Raw genomic sequence first — 25,560 nt, forward strand, 5'->3', positions numbered from 1 at the left:
TCTTCTCTTTCCCTGGTAAAAATCTTTCCAAACTCTGAATGCAGAGGGAATACCCTGGAGGGTGTTTCCTCCCGTCTGAACGAAACCTCCTGATCTGAGGATTTCGCAGGGGAGTCCGCAATGTCGAAGGTATGATGGATCGCTGCAATGAGGTTCTGTACAGTAACCCTCATGTTCGCATCCTGGTCCGAATCCAGCTCTAAGATCCCCTCAGATGACCTGTCCGACAGCGCCTCACCTGACTCGGGAGAGGAGGCCCAGGAGGGAGGCTGACGAGAAGGACTATGTGGTGACATGGGGCGAGGAGAGGATTCCGGCTGGAGATCCTGCCTGGGTCTTTTGCGACTAACGCTGGCCGACTCAGATGGAACCTCTTGAGGCCTGCTGGACTCTGTAGAGGTGTCCAGGGACAACTTATCCAGAACGGCTACTAGGGACTGAGACACCCTGGTGAGGTCTGCCACTGACTGTGATAGAGACGAAGCCCAGCCGGGCATGGGGGGGGGGGGGGGGGGGGGGGGGAGGTCACTCTCACCTGGGGCCATAGATGGCTCCTGGGCGGCGTCAGGTTGAATTGGATTGCTACAGTCCAGGCAGAGGGAAGTGGACTGACCTGAGGGAAGTTTGCGATTGCAAGAAGAGCATGCAAAGAATTTGACTAGAGTGCAGGAGGGAGCCGCAGAGCGGCTACGGTCAGATTTGGTGTTAGACATAGTGAAACCTGAGGTAGTGCCGGAAAGTTGGGGGACAGGAGGCAGAGGAGGGTGTCAGTCTGCAGAGCAGAGCCTACTCACGGTCCAGTGTCCTGTAGATGCTTCCAGCAAAAGCTTGCTTAGTCCCCCAATGCTGCACCACTCGTTTGGATCTGCGGAGCCCTCGATGGGGAAGAAGACGGAGTCCGGCTGACAGGCAGAAAAAATGGCGGCCGCCTGAGAAAAGCCGGGTAGAAAAGCTCGCGCTTCCTTGATCAGACAGGGAGGAAGGGGCGGGCTGACCGCAGAAAGGAGGAGGAAGATGGCGCCGCCCGCTGCCTATAGGCAGTCTAGGGGGCTGAACACCGCCCCTGGAGCGCAGAGCCCGAGGAAGAGAGCAGTGGGCGGGCTTAGAACGGGCGGAGAGAAGCCCGTCTGAGGAAGAAGGCGGGGGGGCGTGGCCGCGACGCCGAAGTAGGCCCAAACTGAAGCCGGGGCCTGTAGTAGATGCGGCGGCCGCCGTGAAGCGCGGGGCGGCGCGGAGACAGGTTAGCCCGGCTGCTAACCATCGCTGAAGTAAGTGCAGCCGGGGTGGACGATGGAGGCCTGACTGCAGCCCGGCTGCTGAAAAGCACTGAGATAAGTGCAGCCGGGGAATTCAGGGAAAAGAAGAGGCTGCTGAGGGCTCGGGGTCCTATACTTACCCTCTAGTCCTGCCGCTGTTCAGCGTCTTCTGGTACCTGTGGAGAGAGAGGTTCCTCTATCATCCAGCCGAAGGATGTCCGCGTCTCTTCCGGATCGACAGGCTCTGGTGGGCGAGTGGGTGGGAGACGGGGGACGGGGACCAGTTGGATCGCCTGACACGCGTCCGTGCTCAGGCTCTTGGTCCTTCCGGGAGACCTATGAGGATACAGGGTGGCAGTTCACGCTGTACTCATAGCCTCCTTGTGGGACTACTGATGTGACTGTTCACTCTGTATCCCTCCGCAAAACCTGAAAAGAAAACGACGCACATTGAGGTAGATAAGGGTCTAATGAAAGACCCGTGTCCACCTCCTACTGACACTAAGCTAAACTGAGGAATTTCCTGCCGGTCGGTGGGGTGTACACTGCGGAGGAGGAGCTAACTTTTTTTTTGTGCATAGTGTCAGCCTCCTAGTGGCAGCAGCATACACCCATGGTCTCTGTGTCCCCCAATAAGGCGAACGAGAAAAAAAAAATTATAAAAAATAATTATCTTTGCATCGCTTTATTCTGAGAGCCATAACTTTTTTTCCCCTTTGAGGGAGCTTTATGGCTGCTTCTTTATTGTGGGGCAAGATGACATTTTCAGCTGTACCATTTTCATTTACATTCGTCTTTTCGATTGTGATTGCACTTTGTTGTATGATAATAAAGCATAGTTTTTTTGCCTTTTTTAAATTCTTTTTACGATGTTCGCTAAAGGGGTTAACTAGTGGGACAGTGTTATAGAGCGGGTTGTTCCGGATGTGGCGATACGAAATGTGTGCATTTGTTTATTTTTTTTTTTACATAAATTTATTGGATTAATATTTTCCCATTTCTTTTGTTCTTTATTTGGGGATTTTTTTTTCTTTTTTTACATTGTCCCACTTATGAGACATTAACCTTATACTGACCGATCGCTGATCTGATACTCTGCATTGCTGCTGCGTCTGACAGGCAGGGGAGGAGGCGTCAGCTCCTGCTCTTAGCGGTCGGAGGTCACCATGGAGACCATCAGCACATCGCGATTGCATCACGTTGTGCTGATGGAGACACGGAGCTCCCTCCCGCTGCGATGCTCCTCGATGTCGCTATCACTACTGACAGCGTCATCAGAAGGGTTAAACGTCCAATCGGTGCTAGCACCAATTGTAGGCGTTGGTACAGTGTGTCAGCTCTCACCTAGGGCCGACACCTGCACCGAATCGTAGCTGCGCCTAGCGTGAGCCCGCACGATCGCGGCACCGTACATGTTCTGAGGTTTGTTGGAACGCAGATACCAACACTATGCTTTTTCCGCATTTACAAACCATCAGAAGTTTCCTAAAGTCAGATTACAGTGGCTGATAACAGCAGGCACAATAAGCATAGGTTTCTAGACCAACATGCCAGTAAGTACTTACCTGCAGATCCAGCTCCGTGGTTTCCATTGGAGTGCTGCGAATTCCAGAGTCCCGATAGTTTGTGAGCAGACAGAAAGGAACTAGGGTCCCAGTCCCCAGAGTTTCCTTGGCAGGAAGATGAAGAGGAAGAGGAGGAGGAAGAAGATGATGTAGAGGATGAAGAGGAAGATGACGAGGATGATGAGGAGTGTGAGCCGCCACCACAAGTTTGGGACTTGCAGGATGTGTGTGACAAGGAGACCTGCAATAGCAGCAAAATATGGTGTTAATATCACTGTATAAAAAAAAGCAGTGAACAACATTAAAGTGAATCTATCACCAGATTTCACACACGGCATACAACTTCAGGTGTCTTAGACCTGATGAGGTGGATGTACTTAATTTGAAATTCCATGTCAGAATGCAGTTATTAAAATGAGCACTTTATTCATTATCCAGCTATAGAATGAAATAGCCCAACTATTTTGGAATTGGGGCTGTAAAACTACTTTCTTTTGGAAATTTGCCATTTGCTCAGTTACTTAATGATTTTTTTTTTTTTAATATACAAGTCCCATACATTTTGCTGGAACTGAAACACGCGTATTTAAGCACAAAGATATGCAGCAGAATTAACACTTTAAATACTAATGGTGGAAAAGCAGCCTAACAGGCCACATATTGGCATGAAAGATGCAAAAAAATTTGTTGCCGAAATGTCTGCGACTGAAAATTCTTTCCACCCATCGAAACGTTTTCTTATACAGCAGATTTTTTGTAAACCCCATGCCGAAGTATGTATAAACTTCTGTATTAAGTTCTCATGTGCCAACTTTGTAACAGGAATAAATATAAGGATAGTGGGCAGGTTTGCCTAGTCTCTGATCACATGATAGTTCATTTCCATCAAGTTCTTAAAAGGCAATCTGTCAATACGATTTTACAACTCCATCTGACAGCAGCATGATGTAGGGGCAGAGACCCCGATTCCATAGATGTGTCACTGTCATTTTGATAAAATCACTTACCTGCTGTAGATGTAGCAGTTCTCTGAATACTAAGCTCTGTATAACCCTGCCCACAGCACCGACTGACAGATTTATGCCTATGCACAGTGAAGACAAAGCTGCCAATCAGTGGTGGGGTTAAACACAGCTTATGAATATGCTTGACTACCTGCCACCAGGAATACTATTTCTATAATGATAATCTCCTGATAAAAGACTAACAAAACTACAGTAAGCAGCCCACTAAGTGATTGAGACCCCGATTCCAGGGATGTGTCTCTACATTATGTTATTCTAAGATTTGGTGGCCAAAATCTGGCAACAAATTTCCTTTAATTTTATTTTCAATCTTCTAACAAGTAAAAACAGAAACCAGTACTTTATTTTGATATCACTGAAACAAGTCACGTTATTTCAAGTTTATGCTTGTTTTGATTATAAAATGGGAAATGTACAGATGGTATTTTTTTTAATGAGTGTGATCTGATTTAGGAAATGCAAACTAGACCCATCATACATCAATTGGGAGATAAATGGCGCTAACCACTTATTGTCAGGGAACAAAATGACAAACTTGTGATCAGCTTATCCCCAGCTGGTCAATCATTACCGCCAATGGTTGCTCTGGGGCTGCCTGTCTTTCTTCTTCCTCTACACTCTTCCGGCAACTCTGACAAATCCACAGTGGCATTTCACCCAGAAGGTTCTGTGCTAAGGAGGGCATGAAGGAGGCAGGAATTTCATCCACAGGCGACAGCAATCCATTGTGAGGAGCCGAACTCAGCCAGTCTTTCTTCTCCCGATGACACAGCAGGCAGCATGTCTGGACAAATTCACTCGAAGACGGCAATACCTGGGCAGAAGACAGCACAATCACAAATATCCAGAAGGAGGAAAACAGCAAGAACAAACTGAAGATCTGTAAAGTGAAGGATATATTCAATTAACGCACAAGTAACAAATACTTATTCCAAACCAGGTCCCCATCAGGTCGGAACTCACTGGATCTGTCAGACAAAATATAGACTGGCCAAAGGGGCGACAGTATTATGCCGACAGGTCACCAAACATGGACGATCTGCTCCTCATGGGTTGCAAATTTCATGACCTGACGTTGCACTGGTAATATACTAGGCTGGTGCCGCATGGCAGTCTGGCAATTCTGGGCTTTGGCTGAGGGTACGAGAACACTGCACCCACCGACATAGCAGTAGTTGGGAAGTCTAGTGACGTGGGAAGAACTCATATTTTATAAATTCATTTTGAAACTTGTTTGCCATATCAAGGGGTTATCCAACTGTTAAATTAAAATGCTGGTCTCCATTTCCAATAAAGACTGGATGAACTCCCTTGCTGTGTTTACTGGTCAGCAAGGAACTGCTGCAGCCAATCAGTGAGGTCATGTCAGGTACCACTGGAAGTCATGCAGGACGGGAGCACATGGCCACTGACTGGCTAACAGTAGACACATGTTAGCCGCCTGAAAAATATATAGGACCGCCAGGACTTCAGCACTGAATCTGAAGGGAAAAGAGGGGAGCAGCATTTTTTTTTTTTTCTAACAAAAAGTAATGTGCTGCCATTTTTAATAAAAACTAATTTAAAGGGGAATCTGTTAGGTAAACTAACACAACCTGCAGGTTAATAGTGTTCTGAACCTGTCCGGAGCCCGCACTGAGAAACCTGCTGCCAGGAGGAAGTGATCTTTATTCCCCCTGGGGCTCTTTCATTCACAGGACTTTGCATATAGTGAGTGGCAGCTGTAACTGCGCCCGACTGACAGCCCACCCTAATGCCAAGATGTGGTGCTGAGCCTGCTGTCAGGGACACGGCTACAGCCGCTGCTCACTATGCACAGGCCAGTAACTGAGACCAGGCTAGTGCCACCCTGTGACTCAGAGCGAGGCTGCTGGGGAGGATAAAGTTAATTTCTTCCCGGCAGCGGGGCCCTCGTTGCGGGCACCACACGGTGTCAGAACGCCATTAACCGGCAGATTAATAGCATTATTTTACATGACAGGTTACAAGTCTAAAAACCTAATTTGAGTTCTAACGTTAACTCCCTTTTATGACACTTGGTAGGATCTGGAACATGGATTGCAAGCCAGGACTCTTTGGGCTGGGTTAACATGTTGCGATGGAGTTGCTTTTTTTGTCACAACTGAAATATAACCACGTTTTTAGTAGATTGCAGCAAAGAGTGTGCTTTTCCTATAGTTGTGGCAAAAAGATGCAACATGTGCATGGAGCCTTATAGGCCTACAATAGTGGCTAAACCCACTACTAGTCCTACAGGCTCAGTGCCCATAAACCTAAGCTGCAATATCCCATAACTCCACCTGAAAGGCTTCCCTTACTCTAAGGCATTTCATGTAGCAGATTTTCTGCAGCATTTCGGCAACAGTAAGACAACTCGGGTTACTTACATTGCATGGTTGTTTTTTAATACATTTTATTTTAAGACCCACACACTTTGCTGGAACTGTAATATGCTGCGTGTTTGTGGGCAAGAAAATACACGGCATAATAGAAAAAGATGGATTTTTGGTTCTTACCGTAAAATCTCTTTCTTGGAGCCTTCATTGGGGGACACAGATTACCATGGGTGTATGCTGCTGCTGCTAGGAGGCTGACACTATGCAAAACAAGAAAATTAGCTCCTCCCCGGCAGTATACACCCACCGACAGGCACCAAGCACCTCAGTTGGTGAAAAATCAGTAGGAGAAGCAACGAGAAAACTCTAAACATATGTACCAACCCAACAAGGGACTCTAAGACCCAACACGGTACAACTTAAACAGGGAGGGTGCTGTGTCCCCCAATGAAGGCTCCAAGAAAGAGATTTTACGGTAAGAACCAAAAATCCATCTTTCTTTATCGCCTTATTGGGGGACACAGATTACCATGGGACGTTCCAAAGCAGTCCCAAGGGTGGGAACAGCAATAAGGAACAAAATTAACGGAAGGGCTTAAGTCGGCTGGTGAGCCACCGCCGCCTGCAGAACCTTCCTACCAACAACAGCATCAGACGAGGCCTGGGTATGAACCCTGTAGAACCTCGTAAAGGTATGCAAAGACGACCAGGTCGCGGCCTTGCAAATTTGCATGGCCGAAGCCTGGTGACGAACAGCCCACGAAGCCGCCACAGCCCGGGTGGAATGAGCTCTTACTCCCGGAGGGGGTCGTTTTTCCTGAAGACGATACGCTTCCAGAATGGTAGAACGAATCCAGCGAGCGATCGTGGATTTGGAAGCCGGAAGGCCCTTCTGGCGACCTTCAGAGATGACAAGCAAGGAATCGGACAGACGAAAGGAAGAAGTCCTGGCGAGATAGACACGCAGGGCTCTAACTACGTCCAGTTTGTGGAGAGACTTCTCAAGCGGATGAGAGGGAGCCGGACAAAAAGAAGGAAGAACGATATCCTCATTGATATGGAAAGAGGAAACCACCTTTGGAAGAAAAGAAGGAACGGGCCTGAGGACGGCTTTGTCCTGATGGTGAATCAGGTAAGGGGAACGACATGACAAGGCCGCCAATTCAGAAACTCTTCTGATGGATGAAATGGCAATCAAAAAGGTGACCTTCCACGAGAGAAGAGACAAAGGAATGTCCTGAAGAGGCTCGACCGGCGCCTTCTGGAGAGCGCTAAGAACGAGGTTGAGATCCCACGGATCTATTGGCGAATGATGAGGAGGAGCCACATGGGAAACCCCTTGGAGAAAGGTTTTTACCTGCGGTAGGGAAGCTAGCTCTCTTTGGAAGAGGATAGAGAGAGCGGAAACCTGGCCCTTGAGCGTACTGAGGGACAGACCCGCTTCCAATCCAGACTGAAGAAACCCAAGGATAGATGGGATAGAAAAGGACATTGGAAAGACTTTATCATCGCACCAATGGAAAAAAGCCTTCCATTACCTGTGGTAAATGCGGGAAGAGGCTGGTTTCCTGGCTCTGATCATAGTTTGAATAACCTGACTGGACAGACCTGATTCCTTCAATATTGCGGTCTCAACAGCCCTGCCGTCAAACTCAGAGACTGAGAATTCTTGTGGTAAAGGGGGCCTTGCGAGAGAAGGTCTGGACGGTCTGGAAGCCTCCAGGGGACGTCCGCGAGCATGTTGACTAGTTCCGCGTACCAAGGCCGTCTTGGCCAATCTGGAGCGACTAGAATCACTGGTACACCTTCCGATTTTATCTTCTTGACCACTCGTGGAATTAGGGCCAGAGGCGGGAACAGATAAGGAAGTTGAAACTGGGACCACGGAGTCACCAGCGCATCGCATGCGACGGCTAGAGGGTCCCTGGACCTGGCTACGAACTGCGGTACCTTGTGGTTCATCCGAGATGCCATGAGGTCGACATCCGGGGTGCCCCAACGGTGGCAGATCTGATTGAAGACTGTGGGGTGCAGGGACCATTCGCCGGACGCTAGGCCCTGGCGACTCAAAGTTGGCTGCCCAATTTTCCACCCCTGGAATATGGACGGCGGAGATTGCCGGAACGTAACGTTCCGCCCAGCGGAATATCTAGGCCACTTCTGACATTACTTGCTTGCTGCGCGTGCCCCCCTGATGGTTTATGTACGCCACGGCCGTGGCGTTGTCCGACTGAATACGGACCGGCTTGCCGGAGAGGAGAGGCTGCCAATGAAGAAGGGCCAGGAAGATTGCTCTGATCTCCAGAAGATTGATTGGGAGGAGCGACTCCTGTGGATTCCAGCGTCCTTGGGCCGCTTTCTGATGGAACACGGCTCCCCATCCTAGAAGGCTCGCATCGGTGGTGACGACTTGCCACTGAGGCGGAAGGAAGGACCTCCCTTGGAGAACTGACGCTGGCCGTAGCCACCAAGTGAGAGATTGCCTCACTCTGAGAGGGAGCTGAATAGGACGGTCCAAGGACATTGTGGTCTTGTCCCAGGCTGAAAGCAGAGACAGCTGGAGGGGGCGAAGATGAAACTGCGCAAAAGGTACTGCTTCCATGGAAGCCACCATCTTCCCCAGGACCTTCATGCAGGACCGAATGGGAATGGGAGTAGGCCTCTTGAGAGTTTTGATGCCCTTGGAAAGGGTCGCAAATTTTTCCCTTGGAAGAAAAAACACGGGCTAGATTCGTGTCGAATTCCATGCCCAGAAAGGTCAGTCGCTGGGTGGGAGTCAGAATGGACTTCTCCTTGTTGACTAGCCAACCGAGGCGGCCGAGAGTGTCCAGGGTTATCTGCAGACTCTGGAGACAGTCCAGGCGAGACGAACCCTTGATCAAAAGATCGTCCAGATAAGGGATGATGAGGATCCCTCTGGAGCGAAGGATGGCCATGACGGTCGCCATCACCTTCGTGAAAACACGAGGCGCTGAAGCTAGGCCGAAGGGAAGGGCCGTGAACTGAAAGTGGTCTCCCTGAAACGCAAATCGAAGATACTTCTGATGCTGCACACAAATCGGAATGTGCAGATAGGCATCCCGAATGTCCACCGAGCAGAGGAATTCCCCGGGTTCCATGGAAGCAATCACCGACCGAAGAGACTCCATTTTGAAATGAAGAATCTTCACGTGGCGATTGAGCAATTTGAGGTCCAGAATTGGACGAAGAGAGCCGTCTTTCTTCGGGACTACAAAGAGATTGGAGTAGAACCCGGAAAACCGTTAGTTTGAGGGAACGGGAACAATGACTCCGGCGGAAAGAAGGGAGGAAATGGCCTGCAGAAAACCCGGGATCTGGGACCGCTGTCGCAGAGGCCGAGACCGGAAAAAACGTCTGTTCGGGGGAGAAGCAAATTCGATCTTGTATCCGGATGAGACAATTTCTCTGACCCAAGCGTCGTCGACAACGGACAGCCAAGCATCCATGAAAAAGGAAAGTCTACCTCCCACCCTGGAAGAAATTCCAGGTGGGGGTGACCCGTCACTTAGAAGAAAATCTGCCGGAATTGGCGCCTGAAGATCTGGAATATTGTCCTCTAGATCTCCAGCGAGGAGCGGGTTTGAAGGAAGGTTTCCTCTGATCCCGCTCCCTGGTGGAGGGCGGCCGATCTTGTTGAGCAGATCTCTCCGTGGCAGAGAAGGGACGAAAGGGCCTGAATGGACGAAAACCTTTTCTGTTGAAAAAACGTTTTGGTCGAGACTGGGGAAGCGAAGTGCTTTTACCACCAGTGGCATCGGAAATTATCTGATCCAGCTTTGCACCAAAGAGTCTAGAGCCATGGAATGGCAGATTGGTAAGCGACTTTTTTGAAGTAGTGTCCGCATTCCATGACTTTAGCCAGAGGACTCGGCGTACAGCTACTATGTTGCTGTTAGCCCTTGCTACGCAGCTGGCTGCGTCCAAGGAGGCGGCCAAAAGGTATTTTCCCGCATGGTTAACCTGATCTGCAAGATCCGCCAACTCATCTTGAGGAGCTGATGCTAAGATGCCCCTGCGAAGAAGTTTAGCCCAAGCGGAAATGACTTTCGCCACCCAGGCGGATGCGAAAATAGGGCAGAGAGAGGCGCCAGATGCCTCAAAGATAGACTTAGCCAGAGATTCAATCTGCCTGTCAGTAGGATCTTTAAGCGATGCCCCATCTGGCAGAGAGAGCACCGTTTTTGAGGCTATCCGGGAAACTGGAGGATCCACCTCGGGAGCCTTGGACCACTTTGTGAGCAGGTCTGCGTCAAAGGGGTACAGTACGTCTAAGTACTTGCGGCCTGAGAAACGTTGCTCAGGGCGCTCCCAGTGTTTGGATAAGGTAGTATCGAAATCTTTGTGATTGGGAAAGCTTCGAGATGGAGGTCTTGCTCGTTTAAGGAGAATAGAACATTCCTGAGGTGGAGACTTATCCTGCTTAATCTTTAGCGTTTGGAAGATAGCTGAAATAAGGCTATCTACCATGTCCCGTGTTTTAGAAACGCTGTTCCCTTCCGAACTAGCTTCTGATTGAGAGTCATCGCCCGACTGAAGGTCGTCATCCGAGGATGCTCTGGGGGAAGCAGAAGGGCCCTGCGAGCTAGAGGACGAAGTAGACAGAGCCCTCTTCCTAGAAGTCCTGCCCTGTCTGTCTCTCTGTAGGTCGCGGTCAGGTGCGGACGACTCACCCTGAGAGGCGGTCGGGGCACAGGTGGCTGTAGATAGCTGAGGTAATCGCTCTAAGACCTGGACCAGCGACTGTGATACTTTCATCAAGTCAGATACAGACTGAGACATTACAACGGCCCACTCCGGGGGGGAGAGAGGAGGGGAGAGTGCCCTCAGCCCGGGACTCTGTGCGCTCCTGAGATGCTGACATAGTTGAAGGACTGCAGGAGGGGCAGAATGGAGACGACTGACCCGATGCCCACTTCTTTTTACAGCGCGCACAGGCGTAATAGATAGCGGTGGGCCTGAAGCAGAGATCCCCTGAAGGGTTGGGCATAAGTAAACTGCACTGAATGGCCGCAGGAATTAAGGAATAACTGCCGAGGAGAGCTAATCTTTGCCTCAGAGCAGAGCCTACCGAGATTCTGTGAGCAGCAGAAAACGCTGGTGTCCCCCAAACAGCGCAGGAAGGAGTGAAAATCCAGGAAATCCTTGTGCTGGAGGCTGGGGGCGGAGCTTAGCGGCTGCTCCGTGACTGGTTAACAGCGAAGGAGAGGGCATGGCCGAAGGAGGAGGCTGGCATATCAAACGAAAAGGAGCCCTGTGATGGGCTAGTAAAGGCGCGCTGAAAAGAGCGCGCTCAGGAAGGGAGGAGGGAGCACAGCGATGAGGAGACTGTGAGGGAAAGTGAAAGCGAAAGTGAAGATGCCGCAGCCCCATGCCAGCGCCGACATAACGGAGCTGATCTGACAGTGGCCCTGGGAAGTCTGCCTCCCCTGGTTGTGACGCTGTGTGGTGAGTGAGGAATCCCCAGTGTCTCCCTGGGAGTGAGAAGCAAGCGGCGTGAGCGCGCGGCAGGCAGAGAGGGCGGGAAATTCAAATAATTGTGGACCTGAAATCACAAAGGTCCAACTTCTGCCATTCACGGAGCTTATGCGGGGCCGGAGGGAACGTACAGGCACTTACCGGACGTCCCTGAAGAGGATGACCACAGGGGCCCACGGAGAAACGGCAGGCCGCTGGGGGGGGGGGGGTACTCTGTACCCGCATCCTGCAGAAGACGGCTTGAACCTCCTGCGATCGCCGTCTTCCTCTCAGCCCTGTCCCGAGAAAGGGGTGAGGAGGGGGATTCGGCAAGGACCAGCCACCTGTCCACAACCCTTATCACCAGAAGGTGATAAGGAAAAAGTCCTGCCTGCGGTACTGAGAGTTGCGATGTGGGTGACACCACACTGCTCGCTCAGCCGCATGATATGGGAAAATCAGGGTTATAACTATACCCTGTTTCCCGACGGAAAAAAACCTGAAAGATAAAAGAGAAAAGATTAAAAGGTTCGTTCTAAACCCTAAAAGAAAAAATGGATTAGTAACTGCGGATCTGGGGAGATCCCAGTCCGCCTCCTACAGACACTAAGCACAAACTGAGGTGCTTGGTGCCTGTCGGTGGGTGTATACTGCCGGGGAGGAGCTAATTTTCTTGTTTTGCATAGTGTCAGCCTCCTAGCAGCAGCAGCAGCATACACCCATGGTAATCTGTGTCCCCCAATAAGGCGATAAAGAAAATGTACCAACTACTCATCATGGGAACCAAACCTTAAAAGTCACATCACAAGCAGAAGTGGAAAGAGACTGGTATACTCACGGAGCAGAGAGGAAGGATGTGCGCCAAAGCAAAGATGCCCATCGGACTGGACCACTCTTATTTATATACAGCGCGGGAGCATATCAAATGGTATTTTGGGGGGCATACAAGGGGAGTCAGAAGCTGACAGACGCGTTTGTGGAATGCAGCACAGGAGCAGCTAAAGGAGGTGGCATTTGTTCATAGGCTCAAAAACTGGTGACAGGTTCCCTTTAAGTTCCTGCTCCTTCTTGCAGTGAGGAGTAGATGATCAGGTACAATTTGGTTTAGCGTTGGCTCTGTTTTGAGTATCGGCTAGTGTTTATGTAGGACCTGACGAATACGCTGCAACCGATTGTGAGGGTATGTTCCCACAGTCAGTAAACGCTGCGGGTTGGACGCTGTGTACATCCGCAGCATCCAACCCGCAAGGGCCAGATGTTACAGCATAGTGGAGGGGACTTCAAGAAATCCCATGTCCACAATGTGTCCAGAGACGTCTGCGGTTCACCTGTGAAGACGGACATGCGGCGCTTCTTTCCAGACGCATGTCAATTTATCTTGTGGAGTCATGAGTCTCCGCAAGATAAATCACACCCGTACAATTTATTGGATGCTGTGATTCCGTATGGTTCAATGAACATGAGGAATCACCTGCGTTCAAATGCCGGCAGTGCTTTGGACACAACGGACATGCTTCATCAACCAAGATATCATTTTAATCAGTATAATGGCGCCGACCTGACACTGTCTGTAGTTTACTGAGCACAATCCTGCTGACAGGTTCCCTTTAACCAACATCACAGTGATCTAAAAGACACATTTAAAGGCACCTCTCTTTGCATTTCTGAAGAATAATATGGTGACAATGATTCGGTTACCAAGTACGTCTTCTGACCTAAACCTAACCAAAACAGCTATGGGGAGTTCTGGAGAGATAAGTTGAGCATCACTCTCCAAGCTTTAAAAGGGGTCATTTTTTGAAGAATCGAAAGAGATCGATGCTAACTAACTAATTTGAGTACAACTGAAGACTCTAAAGAAAGTTATATTAACTGTACTTCAATGAAACTCAGTTGTCAAATTTTGGGAAATGTTTCTTTTGTTCAGTGAGATATTGATCAAAAACTTATTTTTCAAAGTGGGTGTACTCATTTATGCTAAGATCAGTATATAGAACAAATTGGGTTTAATACAGTCTATTCCAGAGGAGGGGTATAAAACAATCCACCATCCGGACTATCCTGTGTTGCAACCTTCCATCAATTTTTCTCTGCCGTCCACATTGATTACCTACAGTGCCATGAGTTGTAAACTTCTTGATTATGTTGCTCACCATGGACAAAATAACATCAAGATCATTGTGGCACATACAGTGCAAGGACTGAGTAAACGTCTCCCCTTTTTATCTAGTTTCAATTGTGATTTTTATACTGCCTACACGTTACTTGCCACAGGCGAGTTTGAATGAGCATCACATGCTTGAAACAAAGTTGTCAACCCACATTTTTTTGGGAAGGTCTCAATTTTGCCGGCCCATTTTGATAGAAATTATGTTTAATTTGCCTTTGTTTCTTTTTGTGTGTTTTCAAATGCGCACAAAGAAAATAAACATGTATAAAAAACATGTGTAACTGGAATAATTTTCTGGGACAATTTCAGCGGTGCCCACACTTTCGGATATATATATATATATATATATATATATATATATATATATAACAGTATATAGTAGAGGACGTGTGTATTACACAGACACAGCGGCATATAGTAGAGAACGTGTGTATTACACAGACAGCGGTATATAGCAGGGGAGGTGTATTACACAAACACAGCGGTATATAGTAGGGGAGGTGTATTCCACAGACACAGCAGTATATAGTAGGGGAGGTGTATTCCACAGACACAGCAGTATATAGTAGGGGAGGTGTATTCCACAGACACAGCAGTATATACGGTAGTAGGGGAGGTGTATTACACAGACAGCAGTATATAGTAGGGGAGGTGTGTATTACGCAGACAGCAGTATATAGTAGGGAAGGTGTGTATTACGCAGACAGCAGTGTATAGTAGGGAAGGTGTGTATTACGCAGACAGCAGTGTATAGTAGGGAAGGTGTGTATTACGCAGACAGCAGTATATAGTAGGGGAGGTGTATTCCACAGACACAGCAGTATATAGTAGGGGAGGTGTGTATTACACAGGCACAGCAGTATATAGTAGGGGAGGTGTGTATTACACAGGCACAGCAGTATATAGTAGGGGAGGTGTGTATTACACAGACACTGCAATATATAGTAGAGGAGGTGTGTATTACACAGACACTGCAGTATATAGTAGGGGAGGTGTGTATTACACAGACAGCGGTATATAGTAGGGGAGGTGTGTATAACACAGATACAGCGGTATATAGTAGAGGTGTATTACACAGATACAGCGGTATATAGTAGAGGTGTATTACACAGATACAGCGGTATATAGTAGAGGTGTATTACACAGACACAGCGGTATATAGTAGGGAGGTATGTATTACACAGGCACAGCAGTATATAGTAGGGGAGGTGTGTATTAGACAGACACAGCAGTATATAGTAGGGGAGGTGTGTATTAGACAGACACAGCAGTATATAGTAGGGGAGGTGTGTATTAGACAGACACAGCTGTATATAGTAGGGGAGGTGTGTATTCCAGAGGCACAGCAGTAAATAGTAGGGGAGGTGTGTATTCCAGAGGCACAGCAGTATATAGTAGGGGAGGTGTGTATTCCACAGACACTGCTGTATATAGTAGGGGAGGTGTGTATTCCACAGACACTGCTGTATATAGTAGGGGAGGTGTGTATTCCACAGACACTGCTGTATATAGTAGGGGAGGTGTGTATTCCACAGACACTGCTGTATATAGTAGGGGAGGTGTGTATTCCACAGACACTGCTGTATATAGTAGGGGAGGTGTGTATTCCACAGACACTGCTGTGTATAGTAGGGGAGGTGTGTACTCCACAGACACTGCTGTGTATAGTAGGGGAGGTGTGTACTCCACAGACACTGCTGTGTATAGTAGGGGAGGTGTGTACTCCACAGACACTGCTGTATATAGTAGGGGAGGTGTGTACTCCACAGACACTGCTGTATATAGTAGGGGAGGTGTGTACTCCACAGACACTGCTGTATATAGTAGGGGAGGTGTGTACTCCACAGACACTGCTGTATATAGTAGGGGAGGTGTGTACTCCACAGACACTGCTGTATATAGTAGGGGAGGTGTGTATTCCACAGACACTGCTGTATATAGTAGAGGTGGTGTGTATTCCACAGACAGAGCAATATATAGTAGGGGAGGTGTGTCTTCCACAGACAGCAGTATATAGTAGGGGAGGTGTCTTCCACAGACACAGCAGTATATAGTAGGGGAGGTGTGTATTACACAGACACAGCGGTATATAGTAGGGGAGGTGTGTATTCCACAGACACAGCAGTATATAGTAGGGGAGGTGTGTATAACACAGATACAGCGGTATATAGTAGAGGTGTATTACACAGATACAGCGGTATATAGTAGGGAGGTATGTATTACACAGGCACAGCAGTATATAGTAGGGGAGGTGTGTATTAGACAGACACAGCAGTATATAGTAGGGGAGGTGTGTATTAGACAGACACAGCAGTATATAGTAGGGGAGGTGTGTATTAGACAGACACAGCTGTATATAGTAGGGGAGGTGTGTATTCCAGAGGCACAGCAGTATATAGTAGGGGAGGTGTGTATTCCAGAGGCACAGCAGTATATAGTAGGGGAGGTGTGTATTCCACAGACACTGCTGTATATAGTAGGGGAGGTGTGTATTCCACAGACACTGCTGTATATAGTAGGGGAGGTGTGTATTCCACAGACACTGCTGTATATAGTAGGGGAGGTGTGTATTCCACAGACACTGCTGTATATAGTAGGGGAGGTGTGTACTCCACAGACACTGCTGTGTATAGTAGGGGAGGTGTGTACTCCACAGACACTGCTGTGTATAGTAGGGGAGGTGTGTACTCCACAGACACTGCTGTATATAGTAGGGGAGGTGTGTACTCCACAGACACTGCTGTATATAGTAGGGGAGGTGTGTACTCCACAGACACTGCTGTATATAGTAGGGGAGGTGTGTACTCCACAGACACTGCTGTATATAGTAGGGGAGGTGTGTACTCCACAGACACTGCTGTATATAGTAGGGGAGGTGTGTACTCCACAGACACTGCTGTATATAGTAGGGGAGGTGTGTACTCCACAGACACTGCTGTATATAGTAGGGGAGGTGTGTACTCCACAGACACTGCTGTATATAGTAGGGGAGGTGTGTACTCCACAGACACTGCTGTATATAGTAGGGGAGGTGTGTACTCCACAGACACTGCTGTATATAGTAGGGGAGGTGTGTACTCCACAGACACTGCTGTATATAGTAGGGGAGGTGTGTATTCCACAGACACTGCTGTATATAGTAGAGGTGGTGTGTATTCCACAGACAGAGCAATATATAGTAGGGGAGGTGTGTCTTCCACAGACAGCAGTATATAGTAGGGGAGGTGTCTTCCACAGACACAGCAGTATATAGTAGGGGAGGTGTGTATTACACAGACACAGCGGTATATAGTAGGGGAGGTGTGTATTCCACAGACACAGCAGTATATAGTAGGGGAGGTGTGTATTCCACAGACACAGCAGTATATAGTAGGGGAGGTGTATTACACAGGCACAGCAGTATATAGTAGGGGAGGTGTATTACACAGGCACAGCAGTATATAGTAGGGGAGGTGTATTACACAGGCACAGCAGTATATAGTAGGGGAGGTGTATTACACAGGCACAGCAGTATATAGTAGGGGAGGTGTATTACACAGGCACAGCAGTATATAGTAGGGGAGGTGTATTACACAGGCACAGCAGTATATAGTAGGGGAGGTGTATTACACAGGCACAGCAGTATATAGTAGGGGAGGTGTGTATTACACAGGCACAGCAGTATATAGTAGGGGAGGTGTGTATTAGACAGACACAGCAGTATATAGTAGGGGAGGTGTGTATTAGACAGACACAGCTGTATATAGTAGGGGAGGTGTGTATTCCAGAGGCACAGCAGTATATAGTAGGGGAGGTGTGTATTCCAGAGGCACAGCAGTATATAGTAGGGGAGGTGTGTATTCCACAGACACTGCTGTATATAGTAGGGGAGGTGTGTATTCCACAGACACAGCAGTATATAGTAGGGGAGGTGTGTATTCCACAGACACAGCAGTATATAGTAGGGGAGGTGTATTACACAGGCACAGCGGTATATAGTAGGGGAGGTGTATTACACAGGCACAGCGGTATATAGTAGGGGAGGTGTATTACACAGGCACAGCGGTATATAGTAGGGGAGGTGTATTACACAGACACAGCGGTATATAGTAGGGGAGGTGTATTACACAGACACAGCGGTATATAGTAGGGGAGGTGTATTACACAGACACAGCGGTATATAGTAGGGGAGGTGTATTACACAGGCACAGCGGTATATAGTAGGGGAGGTGTATTACACAGGCACAGCGGTATATAGTAGGGGAGGTGTATTACACAGGCACAGCGGTATATAGTAGGGGAGGTGTATTACACAGGCACAGCGGTATATAGTAGGGGAGGTGTATTACACAGGCACAGCGGTATATAGTAGGGGAGGTGTATTACACAGGCACAGCGGTATATAGTAGGGGAGGTGTATTACACAGGCACAGCGGTATATAGTAGGGGAGGTGTATTACACAGGCACAGCGGTATATAGTAGGGGAGGTGTATTACACAGGCACAGCGGTATATAGTAGGGGAGGTGTGTATTACACAGGCACAGCGGTATATAGTAGGGGAGGTGTGTATTACACAGGCACAGCGGTATATAGTAGGGGAGGTGTATTACACAGGCACAGCGGTATATAGTAGGGGAGGTGTATTACACAGGCACAGCAGTATATAGTAGGGGAGGTGTGTATTACACAGGCACAGCGGTATATAGTAGGGGAGGTGTATTACACAGGCACAGCGGTATATAGTAGGGGAGGTGTATTACACAGGCACAGCAGTATATAGTAGGGGAGGTGTATTACACAGGCACAGCAGTATATAGTAGGGGAGGTGTATTACACAGACACAGCGGTATATAGTAGGGGAGGTGTATTACACAGACACAGCGGTATATAGTAGGGGAGGTGTGTATTACACAGACACAGCGGTATATAGTAGGGGAGGTGTATTACACAGAGGTATATAGTAGGGGAGGTGTATTACACAGACACAGCGGTATATAGTAGGGGAGGTGTATTACACAGACACAGCGGTATATAGTAGGGGAGGTGTGTATTACACAGACACAGCGGTATATAGTAGGGGAGGTGTGTATTCCACAGACACAGCAGTATATAGTAGGGGAGGTGTGTATTCCACAGACACTGCTGTGTATAGTAGGGGAGGTGTGTACTCCACAGACACTGCTGTGTATAGTAGGGGAGGTGTGTACTCCACAGACACTGCTGTATATAGTAGGGGAGGTGTGTACTCCACAGACACTGCTGTATATAGTAGGGGAGGTGTATTACACAGGCACAGCGGTATATAGTAGGGGAGGTGTATTACACAGGCACAGCGGTATATAGTAGGGGAGGTGTATTACACAGGCACAGCGGTATATAGTAGGGGAGGTGTATTACACAGGCACAGCGGTATATAGTAGGGGAGGTGTATTACACAGGCACAGCGGTATATAGTAGGGGAGGTGTATTACACAGGCACAGCGGTATATAGTAGGGGAGGTGTATTACACAGACAGCGGTATATAGTAGGGGAGGTGTATTACACAGACACAGCGGTATATAGTAGGGGAGGTGTATTACACAGACACAGCGGTATATAGTAGGGGAGGTGTATTACACAGAGGTATATAGTAGGGGAGGTGTATTACACAGACAGCGGTATATAGTAGGGGAGGTGTATTACACAGGCACAGCAGTATATAGTAGGGGAGGTGCACACTACATATGTATAGCCCAGTAGCTGGCAGTGGACGGTGTGTGCCTCCACCCTACATGTGATGTGACATTATCAGGCAGGGTTGCAGCTGGCACGTTACCTGCCCCCCTTTGCCCATCTCGTCAGGGCTTTCTCTGGCATCTGTCTCTGGTCCATCACAAGGAGAGGACCCTTTCCCCGGCCTCTGCTGCCCCACCGCTCGCTCTCTCCTGCTGTTTCCCTGCTTGTTCCGCCTCCTAGTCATTGCTTGTCCCGTCACTCGGCCTCCTGGATCCACACACTTCGCTCCGACCCTAAACGTAATTTGCAAAGACAACGCTCCAGACCTATACCCCTCGCACAGGACAACAGGCAATATGGCGGCTTGCTGGGGAACATTACCACGCCCCTTGCCAACAGGGTAAAGGTTATAGCGCAGCTGGCATCTAGCGTGCGCCTTGATTTCAATGCCGCCATTTTTACTAATGGCAAGTTCTCGTCTACGCGCAACTAAAACCTAAGGCCACGCCATTTTTACTGTGGGCAGACCAGCGCTTGTGTCTGAGCACTAGGGTAAGTGCTGGCGCTAGAAAGAACAGTGGCGAGGGGCGTGTCACGAGTGGCAGGTCGCGTGTGGTGCTGAGGAGGGCATGCAGGTGAGGTGTGAGGTTAGGGGAGGAGAAGACGTCAATTCATTGGTTCCAGAAGAAGCCAGGGGTACACGTGCTGACATATACAGCCTGTGTATGGGGGAGAGGTCAGAGCCTGCCACAGATAGGCACGTGTATGCACTCCGCATCATGGGGGAAACCGGGGACGGCCAGCAAGCACAGGATGGATGCTCAGGGTAATGATATACAAATGGTGGGAAAACGGGAACAAAACAAAGCTATTTATTCAGTATGGAGTCTCAGTAAGAAACACACACCTTGGTTGCCATCAGTGCTCTGAGGAACGTTCTGCCACACTGAGTGCACTTGGGCAAATCATCACCTGTAAGGCAAGAGCTGCTGTAGGGCATGATCTCCAACATAAACGCGGGTGTCATAGCTTGGGAAAAACCTGGGGTTCAGCTTCCCTTGCTGTGCTCCCCGCTAGCCTTAGGGACAGGTGGCTTTAGGTCCATAGAACGGCTGTGCTTCGCTGCCTGGCGTGTAGCCCAATGTTATGGAAACAGCGTCTGTTGGTTGGTGAAGACTAGAGATGGGCGAACCCGAACAGTAAAGTTCGGCATCTGTACCTAATACCTACTGTTCAGGCATGGGCACCGAACACGGACTTCACCAGGAAGTCCGTGTTACTGTTTGGGTGCAGCTGCCTGAACACCGATGTGCATGACGGCGCTGCAAACATCGCTTCTGATCAGCGGGAAAATCTTCCCCGCCTGTCAGAGAACCGCGGTTCCCACGCTGTCAAAAGACAGCAAGAGCGCTCAGCTGTGATCGGAGGTATAAAGTTTACCTCCGGTCACTGGTGTCAGCTGATGGAATTACTGATCCCATCATCCCACAACTGCTGCCGCTAATTAGTGAGACCAGGAGCGGCAGATGGGAGTATTCATCAGCCGATCCCGCGCTGTAAATAAATAATTTAAATTAACGGCGTGGGTTCCCCTGATTTTTGATAACCAGCCAGGCAAAACTCACAGCTGGGGGCTTCAATGCTCAGCTGTCAGCAAGGCTAGTTATCAAGAATAGAGGGGTCCCCATGCTGTTTTTTTAAATAATTTTAAAAAAACAGCGTGGGTTCCCCCCATTTTTGACAATCAACCTTGCTAAAGCAGACAGCCAGGGGCTGGTATTCTCAGGCTGGTACGGGGCCATGGATATTAACCGCCCCCAGCCTAAAAATAGCAGCCTGCAACTGCCCAGAAAAGGCACATCTATTAGATGCACCAGTTCTGGCGCTTTGCCCAGCTCTTCTCACTTGCCCTGTAGCGGTGGCAAGTGGGGTATTATTTGTGGGACTGATGTCATCTTTATATTAAGTGACATCAAGCCCACGGCTTAGTAATGGAGAGGCATCTATAAGACACCCATCCATTTCTAATCCTATAGTTACATGGTAAATAAGCACAGACACCCAGAATAAAGTCCTTTATTTGAAATAAGACTAAATACAGTTTTCCATTTTTATTTAAATGCCTAATTCCAGCAAAGCCCTCGTTCTCCTGTAATAAAAGTAAAATAAAAAACAACAATATCACTCACCTCTCCATCGTTCTGTCCCTCGCCGTATTCCTTGTCTCGCTACAGCCACACTATCAGTATTTAGTCAGTATTTCACATCAGTATTTGTAAATCAAAACCCGGAGTGGGTCAAACATGTAGAATTGGTGCACTTGTTTCTATTATACAGTACAGACCAAAAGTTTGGACACACCTTCTCATTCAAAGAGTTTTCTTTATTTTCATGACTATGAAAATTGTAGATTCACTCTGTAGGCATCAAAACTATGAATTAACACGTGGAATTATATAATTAACAAAAAAGTGTGAACCAACTGAAAATACTGTATGTCTTATATTCTAGGTTCTTCAAAGTAGCCACCTTTTGCTTTGATTACTGCTTTGCACACTCTTGGCATTCTCTAAAAGTAATGGCGCTACCCTTTAGTAAACCAGGAGAAAAGGAAGTAGAAGAGTGGTTGTGTATAGCAATAATAATTGTGACAGAATGGTTATTTCATGGAAAATACAACTTAGTTGAGAACTGAGAAGTCACCTTTAATTCTGACAGTTACAGATGAGTGATCAAAAATCCTAAAGGAACAACTACTAACACCTATTGTTCAGAGTTTATTTTTTTTTACATATTTACAAAACTTGTCTTGTGCATATTGTAGTTAGGATTAGCACGCTCTTAGATATGAACAGCAGAGTCTATACATCCGATACTTGTGGGTTCAACAAGTCCAACTATTTGGTTTCTCAAAATAGGTGCAGGCCCCATCAGACATTTTTGATATATGCTGTGAATACGGTATATATGACTGAGATGGGAATACCTGTTTAACAGCTCTCACTCTGCACACTACCATTTTTCTCAGAGATGAAGAGGGAAAAAAAAAATTTCCTCCACCCTCTCCATTCTGGCAGTCAGTGAAAATCGGACAGGTCTGATTTTTTTTTTCCCCTGACCACTTGGACATGGGCACAGCCTCACAGAATATCATATGTTCGAATGCTGTGAAAACCACAGATAGCATTTCTCTGATATGACCGGTGGTGTACACAAGTCCCGAGAGACAATGTCGCAGAGCTGTTGCACAACGATCCCCAGTGATATGGTACAGGTTCATTTAGAAGAAGAGTTCTTGATGCTGCACCATTTCTTCCATTAAATTTGTGTTACAGGCTCTTAGCCTAATAAAGCCCAAGTAGACGGACATAGATGTTGATTTATATTGATTATATTCTGTACATCCTATTATCACAATAAATTGTACAACACGCAAAGGCCACTGCATGTGAACATAGCCAGATGAGGAGTCTGTAGTGCCCGCAAACAGCTGATGTGTGCCTTGGGAGCTAGAACAATCAAATCTCTATACTATGGGGGGTGAAAAAAAGGAAAACATCCAAAATCTTGAATAATCATGACGTATAGCATATTTTTTTATATTGGTATTGTTGCAGACCAGGCACAAAGTGTATAACTTCACATTGATTTGTGGAACATGGACTGGAAGTCAAAGTCCCATTGTCTCTGTCGCCTCCTTTTTGGAACAGTCCTCACGTTTACCATTAGAACAATAGAAGGTTTTATGGACAAGATTGCGTACAGCGGAGACATCATTCACATCTGAAACATAAAACAATTCTAATTTAGCCTTGAAAATTAAAATACCGAAAAGAATTGTCAGAAACGTGAAGAGATCAGAAATGCAAGGTGGTGGAACATGTTATAGGCAATACAGAAAGCTGGTGGTATGATGAACAAGGCTTTGCATAATAGGGGTCGTAAAGTTTGTGATGCAGTAAAGTGATGCGATAGTGATGTTTTTCTAGATTATTTTTTTTTACTGTGGTAAAGTAGGAACATTTTTTAAAAACATTATATAGTGTCGCCCCATTTTTGCTGACCTCTAAGCAGCAAATAAACCCCCCAGCAAGAATCAACAGTAGAAGTGCTGTCCCTTAGCCACCCTGCACGCGTCCGTTTTGTATGTATGCAGTATGTTTTTTAAAGACTGCAAATACGGACACACGAACACCCATTGTATTCAATGGTGGTGCGCACATGTCAGGTTTTTCACACGGGCCGTGTGCAAAAACAGGCCGACGTCAGTTTTTACACGCAGAACGGACAAAATGCGTGCTGCACTTGTGAATATTGATGACACGCATAAAATCTGTGTGTCATCAGTGTGACACGTACCGTCATCTATGAAAAGCTGTACAGTTCCCAGGCACCAGCTGCTGAAGGCAGCGCTCATCATTATTGCTTGGTCTCCCTGTGATCATTGCAACCAGGAGACAATGATGGGAGTTGTATTCAGCAGCAGCTGTATACATCCTATGTAAAATTAAGAATTACATTAAAAAAAGTTGTGTGGGCTCCTGCAAAATTTTCATAACCAGCAGATGGAAAGCCCACGTCTGGGTGTTGATGTATTTGGGAAAAGGCACAATATCCCAAAAGGTTCCCAGGCTATTATAACAGCTCACAGCTGTATACTTAACATTTACTGGTGAATTTAAGGGGACCCTAGAAATAAGATGTAAGGCCCCCTATACATTCAAACCAGCAAAGACTAAACAGACAGCTGTGGGTTGATATTAATTAATAGCCTGAGAAGGGGCGCTTGAGATATAGCCACCCCCCTCCAAGGCTACCAACATCAGTCCTCAGCCGCCCCAGAGATGTCGTTTCCATAAGGTACGCAAAATCTGGCACTCAGCTTCGCTCTTCCCACTTGCCCAATGGGGGTGGAAAGTTGTTTAATAGGATTGGGGTTGATGTCAGCTTTGTATTGTCAATTGTCATCAAGCCCAGGGGTTAGTAATGGAAAGGAGTCTATAAGACGCCCCCATTGCCAGCCCCATATTAAAGATGCTAAAATCCATTACCAGTGTGATGCACGTGGAAATCCTGGTGTCCCTGCTGCCCCGACACGCGTTTCGCTATCCTTCGGGAGGCGTCCTCTTTAATATGCTATAAGAATATTTATACCACTATGCACCTTATATAGGGACTAGTTCATCCCTTTTGCACATTATTTTGATAAAATAAAATATAGCTATGAAGCTTATCTTTAAGGTTTACAGTAATAAGCACATAATCACTTGTTCCATTATATCGGCATTTGTTTACATCACCCCACATACGCAAAAAGTTTTTTCATGCATTATATTTGCATTGTGCCATTGTTGCAGCGGATCTCATCAGTCCTCCAGCTGGTGAACTTGGTTGTTCAGTATACTGTAGGCTTTTTATGCACTGTTGGTACTCTATGGCATCATGTCCCTGGTTTTTGTATTTTCAGTACCATTTGTTTTTACTTGTTTTTTAATCTATTTCAATAAAATTATTTTTATTAATATCCCTTGAGTGTTGCCTACTTTTAGGAACCCATTTTTGTGATAAAATTGCTTGTTTAGGGGATATACCCCATTGAATTAGGGGTTTAATTATATTTAGGACTTTTTTTGTGATTAAATGGCTAAATAGAGCTGTAAGGGACAAAAAGAAAGCATTTAGAGAATTAAAGCAAGTAGGTAGCGATGAGGTATTAAATAAATACAGAAGATTAAATAAATTCCCGTATATACTCGTGTATAAGCCAAGACCACGCCAGGAGGGGGTAAGTATAACGATATTCACCTGTCCTGGGTCCGTCACTGCTCACTGCTGTCTGCCACGTTGTCTGTCAGTGACATTTAGGCAGCAGGGGGCGCGGTGACATGGTTAGTGCGCGACATTCCCTCTGCTGCCTGAATGTCACTGACAGACGACATGGCAGACAGCAGCTATGGACCCCGGACATGTGAATATCTCAGGTGACGGGTCCTGAGGAGGAGAGGCGAGTATGGCATTTTTTTTTTTTTTGCAGCA

General features: G+C 47.4%; 2 protein-coding genes across 2 annotated transcripts in view; both read right to left on the minus strand.

Moving 5' to 3' along the window:
* Positions 1–19,927, minus strand: part of FAM193B (family with sequence similarity 193 member B) — a 96,544-nt gene extending 76,617 nt beyond the window's left edge. The window contains exons 1-3 of the mRNA XM_073568428.1: positions 19,625–19,927; positions 4,418–4,660; positions 2,822–3,062 (exon numbers count right to left, since the gene is read on the minus strand). Coding sequence (XP_073424529.1) covers positions 2,822–3,062; positions 4,418–4,660; positions 19,625–19,768 — 628 coding nt within the window. The 5' untranslated portion in view covers positions 19,769–19,927. The remainder of the gene's footprint in view (positions 1–2,821; positions 3,063–4,417; positions 4,661–19,624) is intronic.
* A 2,281-nt stretch (positions 19,928–22,208) lies between these two features.
* ITFG2 (integrin alpha FG-GAP repeat containing 2) overlaps positions 22,209–25,560 on the minus strand; it is a 90,302-nt gene continuing 86,950 nt past the window's right edge. Inside the window, exon 12 of the mRNA XM_073568548.1 lies at positions 22,209–23,307. Within this exon, the coding sequence (XP_073424649.1) occupies positions 23,195–23,307 (113 nt within the window). The 3' untranslated portion in view covers positions 22,209–23,194. The remainder of the gene's footprint in view (positions 23,308–25,560) is intronic.

This window comes from Dendrobates tinctorius, unplaced genomic scaffold (genome assembly GCF_039654945.1).
Source record: "Dendrobates tinctorius isolate UK_male_01 unplaced genomic scaffold, ASM3965494v1 ptg000001l, whole genome shotgun sequence".
NCBI lineage: Eukaryota > Metazoa > Chordata > Amphibia > Anura > Dendrobatidae > Dendrobates > Dendrobates tinctorius.